Source organism: Loxodonta africana, chromosome 22, assembly GCF_030014295.1.
Source record: "Loxodonta africana isolate mLoxAfr1 chromosome 22, mLoxAfr1.hap2, whole genome shotgun sequence".
In the NCBI taxonomy this organism is placed as follows: domain Eukaryota; kingdom Metazoa; phylum Chordata; class Mammalia; order Proboscidea; family Elephantidae; genus Loxodonta; species Loxodonta africana.
This window is the reverse complement of record NC_087363.1, coordinates 36598276-36619996: the sequence shown is the minus strand read 5'-3', so window position 1 is coordinate 36619996 and position 21721 is coordinate 36598276. Positions and strand designations below refer to the sequence as shown.

The 21721-nt window shown below is 48.3% G+C and overlaps 1 protein-coding gene across 1 annotated transcript in view; it reads left to right on the top strand.

The window, feature by feature from the left end:
- The window catches only part of NUP210 (nucleoporin 210), a 110075-nt gene extending 106749 nt beyond the window's left edge, over nucleotides 1–3326 (top strand). Inside the window, exons 38-40 of the mRNA XM_064274813.1 lie at nucleotides 1511–1606; nucleotides 1682–1765; nucleotides 2987–3326. Of these exons, the coding sequence (XP_064130883.1) occupies nucleotides 1511–1606; nucleotides 1682–1765; nucleotides 2987–3078 (272 nt within the window). The 3' untranslated portion in view covers nucleotides 3079–3326. The remainder of the gene's footprint in view (nucleotides 1–1510; nucleotides 1607–1681; nucleotides 1766–2986) is intronic.
- Nucleotides 3327–21721: the final 18395 nt, after the last annotated feature.

Sequence of the window (21721 nt, the reverse complement as noted above, 5' to 3'; positions counted from 1 at the left end):
AGAAGACACAGAATTACAAATACAGTAAGACAGGAAGGGTTCTAAAGTTGTGGTGAAGGAGAGAGGGGCACAGAGGCAGGAGGTTAATTTAACCTCATGCACTGGAGAGGCAGGCCAAGGGGCTCCTTCAGCAGGTCTTGAAGGATTAGTAGTAGGGGGAAGAGCACGCAGGAGGAGAGGCCCTGTGGTTGATGTGCAGGGCTGTGTCCCGAGGAGCCGTGAATGCAGATGGGGCTCAGCATGTCCCTCGGCCAGGGCAGTGACCGGCCAGGTCTGCCTGCCCAGTGGGAGTGGACCGGAAGGGGGCCCGGTGTTAGGAGTGCTTGAGGAGACCACGACCTTCCTGCCGAGGAAGGCTGTGTCCTAACTTAGTACAGCCCCAGTGGAGTGGAGGGAGGGGCAGGTTCAGGGGGGTCTGGAGGAGGCAAAGTCAGCAGGACTCAGTCACTGATAGGGTGTGAGGCTCAGAGGTGATGAGGAAGGAAATCCAGGATGAAGCGGGCTGTGGTCCATCCCCACGTGGGGACCCTGGAGGGGGAGCAGCTTTGGGGCAGAAGGTGCCTTCTTAGTCTCCTAGAGCCACCATAGCAAAATATCCCACAGTGGTGGCTTTAAAGAGCAGGGATTTACTATCTCACAGTTCTGGAGGCTGGAAGTCCAAATTCAGTGCACCAGCAGGGTATGCCCTCCTGCTCTCTGCTGGCTCTAGGGGAAGACTCCTCCTTGTCTCTCTTAGGTCTGTTGTTGAAAACACCATGGCGTTTCTTGGCTTGTAGACCCATCCTCACATGCTGTCTTCCCCTGTATGTGACTCTGTCTCATGTCTGCTCCCTCGTTTTATAAGACACCCCTCAGAAGGGATTAGGATTAGGACTCATTTGATGTAACTGAAAACAAAAGAAAAACCCTACTTCCAAACAAGGTCCCATTCACAGGTGCAGGGATTAGGACTTCAGCCTATCTTTTGGGGGACAAAGTTCAACCCACAACAGACACCGAGCTGCACTCTACATCGTCTGGATTTAGAGAGAGGCGTCCCCATCCCACCTGGCCAGCTCCCAGCCAGCGCCTGTGTTCCCTGGCCTCTGACTTCATAGCTCTCAGTCATGACTTGGCCTTTTCACCAAGGCCTTGCCTTCTGGGCAGTGTGGCTGACGCCCAGGCACCCTTACCCCAACTCTCCCAGATGGGCAGAGTGTACACTTTCATGGATGCAGAAACCCAACCTGCCTGTGGAAAATCAAGCTGCTGCAAAAGGAGAATGTTTCCTCAAAGGAAACAGGGTCTCAGGCAGAACAGGGTCTGGCCCCGGTGACCTGAGGTAAAAAGGGACAGAGCACTGGGTGGCAGCCCTCAGGACTGGACGCTGGCTGGGCCTTGAATAGGCCACCTCACTGTTCTGAGCTCAGAGTCCACCTGTCACGACAGGCCCAGAGCCCCATCTCCAGGGTGGCATGGGCAGGGCTGTGACCAAGGGGTTTGGGTAACCCTCCTTTCTGTTGAACCACAGATGGGGCCACCCTCTTCCAGCGTTTCCTGGACTCCTACCAAGTCATGTTCTTCACGCTGTTTGCCCTGCTGGCCGGGACCGCCGTCATGATCATAGGTGAGGCAGGTAGCACTGCATGTCTCCTGGTAGGCACTCCTCCACCCCTGCTCTAACCAACCTGTGGCTTTGCAGCCTACCACACAGCCTGCACCTCCCGAGAGCTTGCCACTGTGCCAGCCTTCACACCCAGAGCCAGCCCACGACACAGCCCCAACTGTGAGTAGCTGCTTGAACCCTGAGTCTTAGCAGGCCCGTCCCTCGGCAAAAGGAGCAGCTGGGATCTGGGGCTCAGGGACAGGTCTGGGCACTCGCAACAGAGAATGGTAGGGGCCCCAGCTTGCAGTCCTGGTGAGAAGGAGCTTCTCCCTAGGCAGTGCCGAGCTATGCAAGCCAGAGGGCTGGAGGGAGCTCTTCGCAAGTGTGCAAGCAGGCCTGATGGCCACATGCTGGGGCTACTGAGGACACGATCTGCGTGCCCTGGGTGGATGAGCTGACTCAGGGTGGTGGTTCTGGGCAGTCCTGATGCGGGAGTCCCCAAGTGGAGAAGGCCAGCACAGTCCATTCCTCTCTACCATTCGATCGTCCTCTGGTGGCCACAGAGGTTTGACGACCTTATACAACTCCAGGGGGCGCCTGTCTCTGGGAGTGGTGGTCCCTGAAACCGCAGTGCCCAGACTGTGCAGCTGTCTCCTGGTTCCCATCAGTGGGCTCTCTCTCCAACACAGGAATTATTGAGCTGGATTCTACCGATCCTACAGGGCCAGGGCCAGGCTTCTCAGAACCTGTGAAGTTTTTGTGTGAAGATGCGTTTTCCTGGTAACAAGATTCCCACACGCATCCTGGATGCCTAGAGTCACGGCCTTCTACCAGGCTGCCTCTCAGGCCTGTGAAGCCACACTTAGCGAGAGCTGCGGAATGTTGAGCAGCCGTTTCCCTTGCCGCTCCGATAGTTTATCCAGCAACACTCCCGTCTGTGTCAGGGAACGGTGGAGCCCTGGTATCGCCTCCCACACACTCCAGGCCCTTCCACACAGCCAGGGCTTTGTGCATGCTGTCTTCTCTGCCCGAGATGCTGTTCCCTCCAAGTGAACTCCCCCGCCGCCTCTGCCAGCAAGGCAGCGCTCCTCCGAGAGCAGACGGCCCTTCTTCCTTGCCTACCCCCTAGACAGACACTGCCTCGAGGGTCTGCATTCTGCTCCTGTTCTCACTGCCCACTGTGTGCGCTGCTCGGTTCAGTTCATAGCTGCCCTGCACACGTCAGGGCCAGATCAGTGAGGCCCTGTGGTCCCCTCCATGCCCACCATTGCCCTGGGGAATGAGTCCTAGGTGTTAGCAGCGCTCTGCAGCCCTGAGTGACACAGGCACCAGTGGACATTGGAGGGATGAGGTGGCCTCACTCCTGCTCTGTGGCTCACTTTATCTCTCTTTCTGCTCTAGATTTTGCTGCCTCATCACCAGCGTCTTTCAACGCACTGCCTCCTGGTCGCAAAGCCTCAGGGCTGTGGAGCCCAGCGTACGCCTCCCATTAGGCAGCTAATGGAGCCGGGTAACAGGAGGCCACAAATGTGATAGCAGGCAGTCCCTGCTGTGTCCACCCTGAGCCAGCCCCTCGCACTCAGGCCCACTTGCGCCTGGGCCTCTTGTGCCCCAGTTCCCATGCCCAAGCCCCCCACGCCTGGGCCCTCAACACCCAGGCCCCCTGCGCCTAGGCCCCCATCCTAATGCCCTCTCTGCCACCATCTTTATTTTGATGGAGCTATGGCTTTTTTTTTTTTTTTTTTTTTTTTTTTTATGGCTTAGGTTGTGCTTATTAGCTGCTGCTTATATGTAGGAGTTAGGTTTGGTTTTCTTTCCTTTGGAGCTTTGCAAAGTGCAGTCTTTGGCTCATTACTGTACACCTGGTTCTCTAGAGTGTCTTCATTCCCCCAGAGCTGCTCAGACTGCTCCCTCCTCAAGCCTGGAGCAGTGAGAAGCTCTGTTTAGAAGTTGTCTCTAGATGATAGGACTGTAGTACTCTCAGGGAAAGAGTTTGTCATTATGTTTTTATTTCTGTGGGGCTTTTCCCTGTAAAAACTTACTTTCCCTCTCATCTGGCCCTCGCTAGGATGCTAGGGGCATGAGTAGGTGTGATGTCCTGTGCTCTGGGACCCTGTCTTTCCCAGCCTCAGGCAGGCGGAGCACTGGGAGCCACCTTGGCTTGGCCTGAGGGTGAAATCCACATAGGAGTTAGAGCCAGCTGTTTCCTGTCTTGGGCCACTGTGATCAGTCCTTTGGTTCCTTTGCTTTGTAAGCTAGTGAAATGTCCTGTGGACCTACCCCCGGGAGGCTGAGGGGTACCTTTGGGCTCTCCCTGCCTGGCCTCTCCCTTGGCATGAGCGTCCACTTGTCATTAGGACAATGGAGCCAGAGACAGGTCTTCTTTTCTGTTGGTTTGATTTAAGGAGCTGTTGTATTCTGCCTAAGCACAAAGACAGTATTATTTGTCCCTTTTTCCACACAGCGCTCAAGTACCTCAGCAGACTGAGCCCCTGCCCTCCCTGTGAGAGGTGGTCCCCTGAAGTCAGCCCTCTGGCCCAAACCCTCCAGGCAGCTCCCACGGGCACCGATGTAGCCTGTGGCCAGGGAGGAGGGCCTGAACCCAGGTGTCAGGGCTGCCCTCCAGACGGGCCTTACTGAGCAGCTAGGTTCCACGAGGCTAAGAGCCTGCCCCCCCGAGCTCCTTGGTCAGGGCTCCCACGCCTCTGCGCCACCCTGCCCCTGGCGGGGAGACGCTGCTGAAGGGGAACCTGGAGACTCAGCCCAGAGCCAGTCAGGCGGGAACGCTGCATTCAAAGAGTCCAGTTTGACTCTGAAGATAAAGTGTGAATCGGCCTCGGTCCTTTAGGGCTGGGCTGTGGGATTTATTTTTGTATCACTAGAGAAAGGAAGCATTGTGCCTTGCATATGACCTGAGCCCACACTGACAACTTGGATGTCAATATGAGCATTTTCTACCTGGTTATTTAATAAAGTGCTGTATGATTTCTTAAGGGGAGTGTGGTCATTGCTGGGATTTGTTGTGTCCTACGTGGAAGCTCCCCTAGCCCTGGGGGCTCTGCTTCCCCTCACTACCCCTCTTTTCTCTCTCACTTGCCACCAAAGCCTGCCCTCCTGCCTTGAGAGACAAGCCTGGTGCTAGGGTCAGGTGGCTTCCATGTCTTCCCATGACTGCCCTTCCCTGCTTAAGGATGAGTAGCCTTTCCTCATGTCCCCAGGCACCATGTCAGTCTTCCCTTGGGCTCCTCTTCCTTCTGCAAGCTTCTTTGTTTCTGTGTCATATAAACATGTCACAGTCTTCCCCAAAAAGAAAGCCTCCGTCCCCCCCAGCTCCTCCCCATCTCAGCTTGCTGTCTCTGATCCCACCCCATACTTCTCTGAGTATATCTCTCAGGTTCACCCAATGCCTCTACTCTCCCCACCTGCTGACAACTCGTCTGCATCCCCTCCTGCTGCTTGCTACCCAGCCCCTCATCTCAGGGTTTGTCCTCTTCCCTTTATCCCTGACTCTCCTGCTCTCAGGCTGCCCACTAGAACTCCCAATACCTGAGCACTCCCAATTTACATATAGTCAGTAAATACAGCGTTGCCTTCAGGCAAGCCCCCTCAGGGACACAGGGTGGCTGCCAGAATCCAGGCATCACATCACATCCAGATGGCAGTGTCCAGAAGAAGAGAGCAAAGAGACCAGCTCTCCCTATCTCCCAAGGAAGGCTGCTTTCTGGAAGGCTCCTCAGCAGACCCAAAAAACCCAGTGCTGTCGAGTACAGTTCCCACAATATCTGTGGCTGGGACTGGCTGTCCTGGCCAGGGTGGTAGGGTGACCATGCCTGTGGTCAGTAATCTTCAGGGCTGGCTGGATGTCAGGAAGCCAACCACCTCAACTTCTAGATCAAAATGGAAAGGAGTCAGCACTGCCTGACTGGCTTCTCTTGAGAGTGCTGGTGTCTCCCCTTCACCCACCTTGGATATGTTGGGGCTTGACAGCAGGAGAGCTACCAGGCCCGAGGTAAAGCCTCACTCTACCCCAGGCGACCATCACATTGAAGCATGTGCACCTGCTGTTGGAAGCAACCAGACCTTGCTAGCAAGTGAGTGCTCCCAATGGGGTGTGTGTGCAAAACCAGGTGACACAGCAGCCAAGGGACTCGATCTCTAAAGGGTGCAAAAAAATGCTTTTAGCACCAGTTAGTGCTAAAAATATAGTATTACATACACATTTTTTTTTTTCCTCCAGAATTCCAAAGTTTAGCCAAAAACTGACTCTCTCGCACTCGCTGGCGCAGCCTCAGGCATTCTGGAAATGTTGCATCTGAGTCAGCTACGCCAGCTAGGGGAGGGCCCAGAAACGTGGCGGCGTCTGGGGTGAGACACATGGAGCTCAGATAGCTGAGCCACAGTGGAAGCCACCGTGTTCTGGGCAGACGGTTGTCATTTGATCTTTCTGGACCTCAGTCCCCTCAGCTACAAAATGGCATTTCCAGCATCTGTCCTGCCACCACCCGAAGCAGCTCCCAGTGGGAGCCAGTGTGTTATGGACTGAATTGTGTCCCCTCAAAATGTGTTGAAATCCTAACCCTTGTACCTGTAAATATGACCCTGTTTGGATATTAGGGTTTTTCTAGTGTTATGTTAATGAAGTCATACCAGTGTAGGATGGGTTCTAAACCTAATCACTTATGAGTTATAAAAAGAGCAGAATAGACATGGAGACATGGGGGAAAACAAGCAAAGAAATACCAAAGATCACCGTCCCAGAAACGAGGGGAGAGGCCCACAGAAGGAATTGACGTGGCTGAGATCTTGATTGGGACTTTCAGCCTCCGAACTGTGAGGCGGTAAGTTGCTGATCTTTAAAGCTACCCACTTGTATTTCTGTTTACAGCAACAGCAGCACGCTTAGGCAGGGGCAGACTGCCTCATCATTCCCAACTCCTCACCCCTCCCCACAGCCCTCCCACTGGAGGAAAAGTGCACTTCCTGCCCGAGTGAGGTTACACTGGGTTCTGAGACTTGTTGGGACCAGCGGAAGTGGGTGGGAGTGACGGTCCATTCTGAGCAGAAGCTTCAAAGGCTGCAGGTGCTTCCGCTCAGCCTTCCTGAGCCTCTGCAATCAATGTGACAGTAAGGAAGTCAGGCAGCTGCTGGCCCAAGGGAGGAAAGACCGCTAAGAGGGCCTGAAACAAACCTGCCTGTCCTAACGAGCAGCCCCCGAGTGCAGGAATGAAGGGTGGGCTGCTTGTTCAGCAGTGGTACTTTAGCCCTTGGGCACTGATGGGAAGCATTGATACTGATTCCCTTTCCGCTGAATCCCACTGAGAATAGGCTTTCTGTCACTTGTCACAGAGTGGATTGACAATTGCTGGACCCTGGGGTGGCCCTCCCTGCAGCCCCATCCTGGGCACGGGGACCAAGCCTGCTGTCCCCTGGGCCCTGTCTGGCAGCCTTGGTCCCTGGGATGGCAGAGGCTGGAGGATGTCTGGTGCCCAGAGCCTGGGTCAGGCCCCTAGGGAGGAGGCTCTGAGGACCAGAGGAGCCTCATAAGGGCATAGGCTGTGTGACTCAGAGCCTTCCCTCCCCGAGCTCAGCTTTTCCCCTCCATGAAGTGGGGGTACAGTCAGCCTGTCCACCAGAGGCTGCCGCGAGGGCTCATGGAACGTGGCTCCAAAGTACTCTTTGCTCATTGATGCAGGTCCTGTATCTAAACTAATGCATCCCATCTGAGATTACCCTCCTCCATGTCCCTCGTGGAGGGAGCCACATAGGGAAGGGTGTTAACAGGGCAGCTTGCCAATGAACTCAAGACTGAGTCCCGTGGACAAAGGAATGTGGGTTTTCCACCACTGAGGAGGGGCTCTAGTTTTCTGGAACACTCTGGAAGAGGAGCAGGTGGCAAAAGAGGCAAATGGAGGCTGAAAGTCTGGGTCCATGCCCACCCCAAATGCCCACAGGGCAGGGAAGGCTGGCTCAGCTTCACCCGAACCCCTCCTCCCAGCAGAGTGGCTGCTCTCTCCCACAGCCGGCTATGGCTCACTGTGGCCTGGGTGGACTGTCAGAAGAGACCTGGGGAGTGTGTGCATGGGGGGAATGAGAAAGCAGCTGGCACTTACTGCACTTCCCCTGATAAGGCACATGGTGAGCACTTTACAATCACTATATCATTTCTATTTATAGCTGGGGAAACTGAGGCACACAAGGCTAAGCCACCTGCCTGGATCACATGGCTGGCAAGCTGCAGGATCAAAGCTCAATCCAGCAGACTGGCTTCAGAGTTTGCTCGACAGCCATTTCTGACTGCCCGCCTGGGCAGGTAGAGACCACACTTGCCTCAGAGCAGCTGAGCTTCAATCTGGTTCATGGATTATTTTATTTTTCAAAAGAATTTAATATAGAAAAGTACAAAGAATAATATAACAAACCCTCTATGCCTACCAGTGAGTGTGGGCAATTGTCTTATAGGCTTCCAGTCTGCAGTCTGTTTTATTGTCATTTAAAAAAAATTACGTATGACTTCAGTCTCCGTTAACCTCTGCCTCCTATCCCTTCCCCTCCCTCCTCAGAGGCAACTACTTTTAGAAGTTTAGACCATATGCTTCCCAAGCAATGTTTATTCTTAATATCTAAATAGCAGTGAATAAAATATTGTTCGTGCGTGTGTGTTTACATAATTGTGGTCACACTTTTTAGCATTCAGCATCTTGCTTTTTTTCTCTTTGCTGCTGTGTATTCATTTATCACAGAGCTGCACCTCAGTTTAATTCTTCATTCCCCTATTGTTGGGCAGAGAGGTTGTTTCAGGCTATTGCTCTAATCAACAACGCTGTAGCGAGCACCCTGTCCAACACTCCACATCAGAGGGCCAGAATTTCTCTAGGGTGACTATCAGGAAGTGGAATTGCCAGGTCAAAGGGGTGTCCATTTTCAATTTTGCTAGATGTTGCTGAATCGATTTCCAAAGTGCTGCACCAATGTACACTGTGCCCACCAGTTGGACATGAGGGTTGCTGTTTTCTCCACCCTCGCCAACACCTTGTATTGTCACAACTTTTTGCTGACCTAGTACGTGGGAAATGGCATTTTACAGGTTTGATTCGAATTCCCTGGTTACTAGTGAGGATGAGCTCTTGTTGTTTATCGATCATTTATATTTCCCCCCCTGAATTGTCTGTTGTGCCCTCCACTGAAATTTTTGTGGCTATTTTTTGTCACTCTAAGTACTGTAAAATACCTATTCATACACCCAATTTTGTTCTAGATGTGTCAGTTAGCTGTTGCTAGGTAACAAATAACCCTTGAAGCTTAGCAGTTTAAATCAGCACCATTTAGTGTTTCTCAGGAGTCTGGGGGTTGGAAACCTAGGCTGAGCTCAGCTGGGGCTGGCTGTGCTCCATGTGATCCTCTTCTCCTACCAGGACCAGGTGGGACCTACCCTTCTCATGGAGATAATCTCAGGACAGAGAGCAAGTGCAAACAATGGGCTCCTGAGCCTGGGCTTCATTCTATTGGACAAAGCCAGTCACGTGTCTGAATCCAGACTCCAGGGAGGGGGAAATCGATTCCACCCTTTGTTGGAAGGAGCTGTGAAGTCACAGGCACAGAGTATGAAAGGAGGGGTGAAGAATTAAGGTCATTAATGCCAATCTAGTATGAGTTCTTTTTTCCTCTTGATTTGTGGCAGCTCTTTATTCAAGATACTCTTTGATAGTTGATATTTTCTATATTGATACTCTGTGTGAGGTGGTATGCTTCAAAATAAGATTTTGAGATCTAGTGATCCAGTTCAATTCCTTCGTTGTACATATGGGGAAACTGAGGCCCAGAGACAGGAAGGGACTGGCCCAGGGTCACCCACAAAGTAACACACCATGTCCTGGCTCCTCTTGACATTTAAGGTCCACACATGTCCACAATGACCACAACATCTAAGAGAGCCCACAAGGATGTATCATGGAATTTCCAAGAGCATCCTACCCTATGATTAATTCTCCAGGAGCGAGCCAGTTTAGATCTTCAATGTCAACGTCAAATAAAGGCAGCAATCTCAGTGAAAGGGTGAGAAAAAAGAGAAGCCGAGACCGCGGGCTTGGTGATTGGCTAGTACTTTGTTAAATTTTACGTTGTATGTAATTAGCAAATAAAATTCTGGGGAGGATTTCATTAGCAGCCTCCCCGGGTGCCTGCTTCCATTTTAGGAGTATTTACTGAAAGCAAACCAAGACAATGTTAAGGACCAGGAAAATGAAATCTGGACGAACCACTGCTTTTCTGTATGAGTCACAATTGCCCAAGGGCAGTGGCGGCGTCCTTCTTCTGGGTCCTTCTTGAAGAAGTAGGGGTGCCCAGAAAGCCAAAAGAAGCAGCCAGTAAGCCAGTAGAGCTCAGGTGCTGGGTAGAAATCCTGCCTCTGCCACCTGTCAGCCTGGGGACCTTGGGCACTTCACCTCTCTAAGCTTCAGTTTCCTTATCTGCAAAATGGCCATTATAACATGACTTCTTTCATAGTTTTGCTGAATGGGTTAAATGAGTTTCTGTGTGGGAACATCCCCAGCACAATGGCAAGCAAACATTTGGTGCTCAATAAATGTGAGGTTTTCTTCTCTTGCTTCCTCTCCCTCGGTGGTCTGTTTTTTGGGGGCCATGACGCACACTGTGGACATTATGACAATCCCCACCCCTGCCCACTGGACTCCCTAGAGCAAATCAACCAGGGGTCATAGACAGTAATTCAGGCAAGGCCAGGGAGGTGACACTCATGAGTGAGGAGGGGTGGGGAGGAGGCTGATGGCCCAAATGCTTGGCCTCACCCACCCACCATTTAACACACAGCTGCCATGGCCAAGAAGGAACAAAGCCCAGTGTGGCTCATTCTTATGAGTTTAAAGAGACTCCAAAAATCTACCTTTCCTGATAAAACCTTTCACCTTATAAAAATGGCAATGAGATTCAAGTTTAAAAATATTAAAATGCAAATCAAAATCACAATATGATACCAATTCACCCCCACTAGGATCAATATTATGAGAAAAATGGAAAACAACAAGTGTTGGTGAGGGTGTGGAGAAATTAGAGCCTTATCCATTGCTGACAGGAATGTAAAATGGTGCGGCCACCGTGGAAAACAGTTTGGCCGTTCCTCAAAAAGCCATATTGTTATGTGCCATCGAGTTAATTTCAACTCATAGCAACCCCACGTGACAGGGTAGAACTGCCCCATAGTGTTTTCTTGGCTGTAATCTTTACGGAAGTAGACTGTCAGGTCTTTCTCCCATGGAGCCACTGGGTGGGTTCGAACTGCCAACCTTTTCGTTACAGCCAAGTGTTTAACCACTGTGCCATCAGGGCTCCTTATGACCCAGCAATTCCACTCCTATGTGTATACCCAAAAGAGTTAAAAGCAGAAACACGGATACTTGTACACCAACATTCACTACAGCACTATTCACAAGAGCCCAAAGGTGAAAACAACCTGAGTGTCCATCAACAGATGAATGGATAAACACAATGTGGTTCGTACACACAGTGGAGTATTCTTCAGCCATAAAGAGGAATGAAGTCTTGGTACATGCCACAAATGGAGAAACCTTGGGTGAGGTAAGTCAGACACAAAAGGACAAACACTGTATGATCCCACTTATATTAAATATCTAGAAAATGCATAGAGACCAAAGTTCATTAGTGGTTACCAGGGGTGAATGGAGGGGGAGCAAGGGTGATGACAATTTTAGAAGTAGATCATGGTGATTGTTGCACAAGATGATGACTGTAGTTAATGTCACCCAATCGTATACATAAAAAATGGTTGAAATGTTTTTACATATATTCACCACAATCGGAATTTTCAAAATTAAAAAATATATATACAAAATAAAAATCTTGTGTGAGCCAAAGAAACACATTCTCAAGCCCCAGTCTTCAGTCTCTGAATTTCTTTGTAACTGTTAAAAGTCTGGTGCATTTGTCTCCACACCCCACTCGACCCTGGCAGACATTGCTAATCGCTCTTTTCTGCTGAAGCAGGACTCTGCCTCAGAACTCTTTACAACCCAACATTCCAGGTAGTCAGTACCAGTTGGCTTGTGTGGGCAGCGGAGAAGAAACCCATTTTCCTTCCTTATCTGTTCCAAGCCCTTCATTTCAGTGGTGGGGAAGAGCTGGCTTTCGCTCACCCAGAATCAAAGATGGCAACTTGGCTGGTGTGGACACAGACCGGGGAAGAGAGAAGGGAGTGACTCAAAGGGCTGTGAATATTAGTTTTCTTTTTCCTTTTAAAATTCTAGGCTTGGGACTGAAGCATCTTCAAAATGGAGAAGGAGCTGGCAACTGTCGCAGCCCCAGCTAATGGCTCTGCTGGTCCCAGAGGTAATAGGCAATGGGATTGCTGTGTGGGGAGAATGTTTAAATGTGAAAATGTAATCATTTGTTGTCAGGAACTACTGAAATGGAATTTCCCAATATTGCAGGAGAGGGGGGTGGGACCTCGTGATCTAAATTAAAGGGAATTATCCAGGGCTCTTTCTTGCCTCCCCCACCCCACTTCATCCCACCCAAGTTGGAGACAGAGACTCATGTCTGCTGCCAAGTCGATAATTTTGTCCCCAAGCCAGGAGAGTTGAGCTGCTGTTATCGCCACTCAGGGACATTGGCTCCTGTATCGATGCCCTGCTTGTCCATGTATTTACTCTACAAACATTTATTCAAGTTATGTGCTGGCAGCTTCCTGGGAGCCTGGCAGGTCAGGGGCAGAGTGATGAATCAGATGGGCTTTCCTGTGAGGGGGCAGTGAGGTAGACAGACACCACTCAGAGAACCTTCTATGGGATGGAGGGTGCTAGAGCCTCAGAGAAGATGCTGTGCTGGGATGGTGGGGTTGGAGGAGGCCTGGGAGGAGGTGAAGTCAGAACCAGGCTTTAAGTCCAAGGTTGGAAACTTCTAGCCTCCTGTGAGGGCAGTATTAAACAGTGGGGAGGAGGGGGTAGTGGCCTGGGTTCCAACCCTCACCCATTTGGAATCGAATCATGGCATATTGTGCTGGGTATAAAAACCTCCTGGGTCCCCAGACTAGGGGGTGATTTGGCGTACCGGTGAGGTGTGCCCCGTGTCTAATCACCGCATTTCAGGCCCAAGTCACCTGTCTTTCCCAGTCTTGTAACATTCCCCATGGGGAAGCTTGGCTGGGTTGGGATGCTCCGAATTCAGGACAGCTGAAGAAGACAGAGGGAGCCCTGGTGGTGCAGTGGTTAAACTGCTTGGTTGCTAAGTGGTCAGTGGTTTGAACCCACCAGCCGCTTCACAGGAGAAAGATGTGACAGTCTGCTTTGGTAAAGATTACAGCCTTGGAAATCCTATGGGGCAGTTCTACTCTGTCCTGTAGGGTTGCCATGAGTTGGAATCAACTTGACAGCAGTGGGTTTCCAGTGAAGAAGAAAGGTCAGCAAAATTGGTTCTCCTAAACATAACCTGACTCTTTTCAGGTTTCTCGAATTTTGAAATACAAGATGAATAAAACCTACTCGGTAAAATTTCGCATGATTTCAGATTCTGAGTGGGTCATTTAATTTGATCATTAAAACCTATTTTATTAAATCATGTCATAAAATATGTATTCCAATTACAGTTGATCCTCATCATATATCATCCTATAAAATGTTTTATCTTTTCTGTCTCCTACTAATAAAAGTATGCCTTTAAATGTAGGATGGGCAATTATAGAAGTCAACTTAGAAAGGTTGGATGGATATAGTTTTGTTAAAATTATTTCAGGGATCAAACAGGAAGTTTTAATACGTCTCCTGTAGGCAATGGGGAGCCACGGATGGTGCCTGAGCAAGGGTGTGATATGTTCAGAGATGGGCTACAGAGGCTATTCTAGGAGAGTGTGAGTGGAGTCCCCTCAAAAGAAGCTGACAGGATGGCTGGTCGTTACAGGGACCTTGAACACAACAGGACTGTGTTTGGGGAAAATGTGTGCCTTCACCTTGCCTCAACCGCATCCTTTAATCAGACTCTGACCATGGCCCCAATGGGCAATAGGAATGGGCCCTGGCTTCTGCCTCTAGTCCTGACTGTCCCACCCATCCCTTCCTCTCTGGATCTCAGTATCCCCCCATTTCTGACCAGGTATTCCCAGATCCAAGGGGCTGAGGATCCAAGAAAGGAGCCAGACCCAAGGCTCAGGTCTGGCCTGCCCACTATAACTGAGTCCTTGGAGAAATTCTGCTGGCCACGAGTGGGGGGCCACTCTGTCCTTGGCAGTGAAGAGATTCAGCCTCAGAGGCTGAAGCTAGCTGGGCTGTGAGGCAGCAGGCCTCCCCACTCCCCCTGCCCCTCAGCCTTGGCCTGACTTCATCAACAGTAACTCCTTTTGGGGTTGGAAGGACACTATGTGCAGCCCCACATTTTTTCAGCTGCTAACCAGAAGGCTGGGAGTTTGAATCCACCAGCCACTCCTTGGAAGCCCTATGAGGTGGTTCTACTCTGTCCTATAGAGTCACTATGAGTCAGAAACAACTTGACAGCAACAGGTTTGAGTTTTATATCCGTTAGTCATTCATTCAGCAAGTATTGAGCACCTACTGTGTGCTAGGCCCTGAGTTCACACTGAGGAACAGAACAGTCCAACTCTAACCCTGATGGAGCTTATAGTCCAATCGAGGAGAAAGATAAAACAAGAATCATGCTAAGACACAGACCACTGCAAATGTGACATGCTCCTGGAAGACACATGTTATTGGGGGATTCTACCTGGTCAGGAAGGGCTCCCCCAAGGAAGCAATGACTAGGCTGGGATTTGAAGAGTGAGTGGTAGTTAACCAAGTAAGGAGGGGAGGGAGGACTAGTCCAGGCAATGGAACCAGAGTGAGCAAAGGCTCTTAGGTGAAGAAGTGTGGCTACCGTGGCTGACAGGCAGAGAGTGAGAGGAGAAGGGTGCAGAATGAAGCTGCAGGTATAGGCAGAGGTCTGCTGTGTGGCACAGATGTAGCATAAATTACTTAGCCAACCGCCAGTTAATAGGCACTTAGCTTATTTCCAATGTTTTAGTGTTATAAACAACACCGAAATGAACATCCTCATGCACACAGCTTTGTGCACTTGTCTCATTATTTCCCTAAGACGACTTCCTACATACCGACCTGTGTTTTCCTCTGGTGGGTCCTAAGAGTTGATGACCCAAAATCCCAGCTTGGACTTAATTCCAGGAGCCCCATCCCTGAGCCAGCAACCCTCGCTCTGTGTCAGATCCTGTCCAGTCCACTTTAGAGGACAAGAGGACAGCCTGATGCTCCTAAGAACAGAAAGGATGAATGCAGCTGAGGTTCCCTGCTGAAAGGAGGGATGTTCCTTACAAACCAGCACCTACCTCACCTTCTCGGCTCAGTCTGTACTCGGCCCTGGGACCCTGGGAGGCCTTGGCCCTATGCCTACCCTCCGGGAGCTCAGTCTACTGTGGAAACAGGCCAAACGCCTCTCAGGGGAGATTCTGACCTAGTGTGGAAGGAGGGGACAATCAGGGAGGGCTTCCTAGAAGAGGGGGCTCTTGCTCAGGCATCTTAGAGGAATAACAAGGAGTTTGTCTGGCAGGCAAGGGAAAGAGAGAAGGGTCCCCAAAAGAGGGAACAGCCTGTGCGAAGTCAACCAGGGCAAGGGTGTGTGTGTTGTGGGGACAGTGGTGGTGGCAGGGAAGAAAATGGCTGAGAGTCAGGAGAGTGTTTATGCTGTGTGTTGTAAACATTAAAATAAGTAAAGCAAGTGGCTGCATCAGGCCATTGTTTTCTCTGTGTGGGCTCTAGGTTCAGATCCTGGCTCTGCATTGCATGAACTTTGTGACTGTGAGCAAGCTGCCTGACCTCTCTGTGTCCCTGTTTCCTCATCTGAAAAATGGGGACAATAGTAGTGCCTTCCTCATTTCCATTTATTTGAGGATTAAATGAGTTAATTTATGGAAAGTACTTGACAGGGTATCTGGCATGTGGTGAGTGTGTGATAAATTACCATGATTATTAATATTACTATTAACATTGCTAATAGTATTACCTGGTGGCATAGTGGTTAAATGCTATGGCTGCTAACCAAAGGGTCAGCAGTTCGAATCCGCCAGGCACTCCTTGGAAACTCTATGGGGCAGTTCTACTCTGTCCTTTGGGGTCGCTATGAGTCAGAATGGACTCGACAGCACCGGGTTTGGTTTTTTGGTTTTAATAGTAATACTATGATCACTATCATGACTATGGTGTCTATTACATTCATGGACCCCTTGAATTCTTTATTTAATATTTTTCTTCATATTGACTTTTTTTGAACTTGACCTTGTCCTAAGCAATAATATCCATGAAATCACATTTTCTGACTTGTTACATGTTTTTTTGAATGCACATCAAAACTAACCCACAGCCATCAAAGTTACAAAAGTCATGTCCATGGACCACCAAGTGACATTGTCCCTGTGCAGTGGTGCCTAGACCCCCACCTGCAGAATCCGGGGATCTTTTCCACCTGCTTTCATCCCAGCCCTGATCTCAGGTCCCTTGGAAGCTCCTCTGCAGCCCAGTCCAGCCACCTCCACTCATCCAAACCTAGCCCTTCCCTGTGCCTTCTCTCTACCCCCTGGTTAATCCTACTGAGGTATCAGTGCCTTCAACCCTTTGCTTGTCCTGCTGGTAGATGTGACAGTTATATAGGACCATATAACCCAGGATGGTTTACAAAGGCCCCAGCTGTGAAACCTTGGGCAGGTCAGCCCCCTCTCTGAACCTCCATTTCCTCAGCTGCAATGTGGGCCAAATGAAGCCTCCTTTGCAGGGGTGCTTGTGAATATTAAACAGCATCCAGAAAACATGTACTTAGTACCTACTATGTGCCTGGCTCTCTGCTAGGCAGACGTGGTCTCTCTGATGGAGCTGACATTTTTTTAGAGGAGGAGACAGACAAAAACAGAAATAGATAAGATTGTTCCAGAGATAGTGGCAAGTGCCAGGAGAAAAATAAAACAAGAGAATGGCAGGGGTGGTGGGGACACTAATTTATTCTGATGGCCTGGGAAAACTGTTCTAGAGCTGTGACATTTGAGCTGAAATTTCAGTGTCAAGGAGTTAGCAAAAATGGGGGAGGGTCCCACGCAGGAAGAACAGTGTCTGCAAAGACCCTCTGGTGGGAATGCTAGTGGTGTGATTATGGACCAGCAAGAGGGCAGTGGGCTGAAACAGGGCTGCTAGATTTAACAAGTAAAAATATAAGGTACTCATGGAAATTGAAATTTCAGATAAACAACAAATAATTTTTAGTATAAGTATGTCCCTAATAAGTCATGGGACATACTTATACTGAAAAAAAATTCATTCATATTTATCTTAAATTCTAATTTCTTTGGACGTCTGTATTTAATCTGGCAACCCTAAGCTAGAGGGTAGATAGGGAGGGAAAGACTGTGGGGAGATGAGGGGGTAACAGGGCGGGGCTAGCAGGGCCTCAGCAGACCTGGGAGGTAGCTGGATTTCCTTGTATGGGTCATGGTTAACAGGGGCCCAGCCCTCCAACCTCCAGCCTGGTCAGTGTGCTCCCTGGGTGGGAATTCTTTGCTTAATGGGGGAAGTGTCTGTCAGGAACCCCAGACAAGCCGTTTAAGGCACCCACGTTACAAACAGCCCTCCAGAAGATGACTCATCCTAAGCAACAGGCAAGAGAGCCAGGCTGCAGCCTGCTCTTGGGAGGAGAAACATCCTTTCTAAAAATGAAGGGGGAGGGGAGGGGGACAGGATACTACCCGAGTGTTGTTAAAATTAGAATAACCGTGTTCGCTTAATTAGAAATGCAGTTGGTGCCACATGAATCTGTAATGGCTCCCTTGGAGCCTCTGGAAGGAAGAAGGCTGGGGTCAGGCCTGTGAAAATTCATGACGAGCTGGGAGAGGGCCTGTGGGGGAGCTGGCCTGCCTTCTCCAGGAGGGGCACAGTGGGAGGACTGGGTGCAAAGAATCTCAGCTTGGCCACTGAGAGAATTGCTGTGCTACCTCATGTCTGTCCCACCCTCTCTGGGCCTCAGATTCTCCTTGTATACCAGAAGAGCCCCTGCCCTGGGGGAGATGGATGGAGGAACCCCTTCCAGGACAGGACACCAACAGATGAGGGCCAGAGGGAGGGGGTGATCTCTGAGCTGTCCAAACAGGGGCCTCTTCTGAGTTCATCTAGCCTCCCACTTCACTGGTGCTTGCTGAATGAATGAATGAGGGCTCTTGGCACACCCTTCCTTTTTGTGAGCAGGGCTATTTTAAGACCTTTCTTAGATTCTATTTTGGCATTTCCACAACACGTCACATCAGACATATTAAAAGGCACCCACATGCCTCATTAAATAGAATTTATATATAACTATGTAAGAGTTAAGTTGAGATGCAACTGACTAGTTGAGTAATGTTGCGTTCTGCCGACATTTAATTAAACATTTATTCATTTTGACGTGGCAGTGGTTTTTTCCTCCCTCCCTCACCCCCATTCTCATCTCAAACGTATCTGTGCTCCCCTGCCAGACTTCCAGGGTGGAATAGAGTAGACCTCATCTGGACCTCAGGCTCCCCATCTGTAAAACAGGCAGATTGGGTGAGATAACTGTAAACAGCCCCTGCTCAGCATGCTTCTGGGAGGAGCTCCTGCTAGAGGCTGGGCCAAGTGAGGAGGATGCCATGGACAGACAGAGGTCTCCCGCAGAGGGACAGGGCAGGAATGAGGACCAGAGAGAGGAAGCATGTGTGTCCCACCTAGGGGAGCCAATCTGCCCACCTTTTACCACCTAGCTGGATTTGAGTGGGTAAATAGAGGAAGCTGACCCCCACCTCCCTGAGGGTTGTTGTGTTGTTGTTAGGTGCAGTCAAGTTGGTTCTGACTCATAGCAACTCTGTGTAGAGTGAAAAAACACTGCACCATCCTCACAGTCGCTATGTTTGAGCCCATTGTTACAGGCGCTGTGTCAATCCATCTTGCTGAGGGTCTTCCTCTTTTTCATAGACCCTTTACTTTACCAAGCATGATGTCCTTCTTCAGGGACTGGTGCCTCCCGACAACATGTCCAAAGTACATGAGACGACATCTTGCCATACTTGCCTCTAAGGAGCATTCTGGCTGTACTTCTTCCAAGACAGATTGGTTCATTCTTCTGAAGTCCATATTTAGTAGTTTTTGCCAACACCATAATTCAAATGCATTAATTCTTCTTTGGTCTTCCTTATCCATTGTCCAGCTTTCACATGCATATGAGGCGATTGAACATACAATGGCTTGGGTCAGGTTCACCTTAGTCCCCAAAGTGACATCTTTGCTTTCTAACACTTAAAAGAGGCCTTTTGCAGCAGATTTGTCCAACGCAATATGTTGTTTAATTTCTTGACTATTGCTTCCTTGGGCATTGATTGTAGATCCGAGTAAAATGAAATCCATGATAACTTCAAGACTTCCTCCATTTATCATGACATTGCTTATTGGTTCATTTGGGAGGATTTTTGTTTTCTTTATGAGGTATAATCCATACTGAAGGCTGTAGTCTTTGATCTTCATCAGTAAGTGCTTCAAGTTTTCTTCACTTTCATCAAGCAAGGTTGTGTCGTCTGTACCTTGCTGGATTCGAGTGGGTAAATAGAGGAAGCCAACCCCCCACGGGGGGAGGACCTGTTAATACCCCATCCTTCAGGGAGCCACATCTGTGGCTAGGATGGCACTGACAATAGTAATAAGAACAATAATTGCCATGTAGGAAGACACTGTGCTCCGTGATTTACATGTCAATTCCTTACTCAGGGCCCCCGATATCCTTCCACAGTAAATATTATTATTCCCATTTTACAGATGTATAGCCAGAGACTAGGGAAGGGGCGTTTAGGATGGTAAGACATGTCCTGTGGGCCCCTGAACACACCCGAGACAAAGTCCCAAGATTGTTGAAGGAGAGGTGGATAGAAGCACATTAAATGTCATGGAATGACAGGGAAAGATAGTCTCATTCTTTTTTTTTTTTTTTTAAATTATTATCATGGTGAAACATATAACAAATTTTTTTTTTTTTAATTTAACCATTTTTGGTTATAGAATTCAGTGACATTAGTTATATTCACCATGTTGTGAACCATCACCACTATCCGTTTCCAAAAGTGTGCAGCACCTCAGGGCCCCTTCAGCTGTAACAGCCATTCCCTCCTCCCTCCTGCCCCTGGTAACAGTTAATAAACTTTGCCTATTCTAGATATTTCATATAAGTAGGGTCATACAATATTTGTCCTTTTGTTTCTGGCTTATTTCACTCAGCATTATGCTTTCACGGTTCATCCATATGGTAGCGTGTATCAGGACTTCATTTCTCTTTATGGCTGAGTAGTATTTCATTATATGTATATACCACATTTTGTTTATTCATTCATCTGTTGATGAACATTTTCGTTGTTTCCACCTTTTGGCTACTGTGAATAATGCTGCAATGAACACTGGTGCACAAGTATCTGTTTGAACTGCTGCTTTCAAGTCTCTTGGGTACATACCTAAAAGTGGAATTGCTGACTCATATGTTTAACTTTTTGAGGACCTGCCAAACTGTGTTCCGTAGCAGATCCCCCATTTTACATCCCCACCAGCAACAGATGAGTGTTCCAACTTCCCCACATTCTCACCAACACTTGTTATTTTCTGTTTTTCTGACAACAGCCATTCTAGTGGGTGTGAGGTAATATCTCATTACAGTTTTGATTTGCATTCCCTAGTGACTAATGATGTTAAGCATCTTTTCGTGTCCTTATTGGTGATTATATGTCTCCCTTGGAGAACTGTCTATTCAAGTCCTTTCACTATTTTTAAATTGGGTTCTTTATATTTTTATTGTTGAACTGAAATTGTTTTTTATAAATTCTAGGTATAAGACTCTTATCAAATACATGATTTGCAAATATTTTCTCCCATTCTGTGGGTTCTTTTCATTTTCTTGATGGTGTCTTTTGAAGCACATAAGTTTTCTCGATGATGTCCACTTTATGAAGTTTTTTTTTTCTGTTCTGCTTTTGATGTCCTGTCTAAGTCATTGGGGTCTTGATTTCCATTTCCCTAGCGACTAATGATGCTGAGCATCTTTTCATGTACTTACCTGCCATTCATGTATCCTCTTTGAGGAAACGTGTGTTCAGATCTTTTGCCAATTTTCGATTGGTTGTTTGTCTTCTTCTTATTATGTTGTAAGAGTTCTTTATATAGTCCACATTCAAGTAAGATACACATTTTGCAAATATTCACTTTCAGACTGTGGCTTGCTTTTTCATTTTCTTAACAGTGCCTTTTGAAGAGCAAGTTTTTTTTTGTAGTGAAGTCCTATTTATTAATTTTTTTTTTCTTTCAGAGTTCATGTGTTGGTGTTGCATTTAAGAAACCTTTGCTAGACCCAAGGTCTTTAGGATTTTCTCCTATTTTTTTTTCTAGATATTTTATAGTTGTATATTTAGGCCTATGATCTATTCCAAGTTAATTTTTGTAGATGCTGTGAAGTAAGGGTCTAAGTTCACTCTTTTGCATGTGGCTATCCAATTGTTCCAGCACCATTTGTTGAAAGACTATCCTTTCCACATTGAATTACCTTGTCATCTTTGCTGGAAGGCAGTTGGCCATATACATGTGGGCCTATTTTATTTATTTGTTTATTTTATTGTACTTTAAGTGGAAGTTTACAGAACTAGATGATAGAGGAAAACAGAGCAAATTCTGAGAACACTGCTTTTAACCCAAAAATTCTATACCCAGCCAAACTGTCAATCAAGTGTGAGGGTAAAATAAATACTCTTCAGATATACAAGGACTCAGAGACCTTCCCCCAGGTTGTCTCTAGAGGACTTGCTTGAAATAAAATAAAAAATGAATCCAAGAAAGAGAAGACACAGCATCCAAGAAACAGTGGCCCCAATCCAGAAGTATAATGCCAAGAAATCCCCAGTGATAGCTGTGTAGCAGGCCCAGGAAGGAGCCATTCCAAATTACAGCAGAGGATTGGAGAACTCTAAAAAGGTTTTTAAGGGAAAAAAAAATTTCATCTACAACAAATGATAATATTAAAAAGATAGATGATCTTAATGAGAAGCTGAATGTATGTAATAGTAAAAATTAATAAATTATTATAACATGC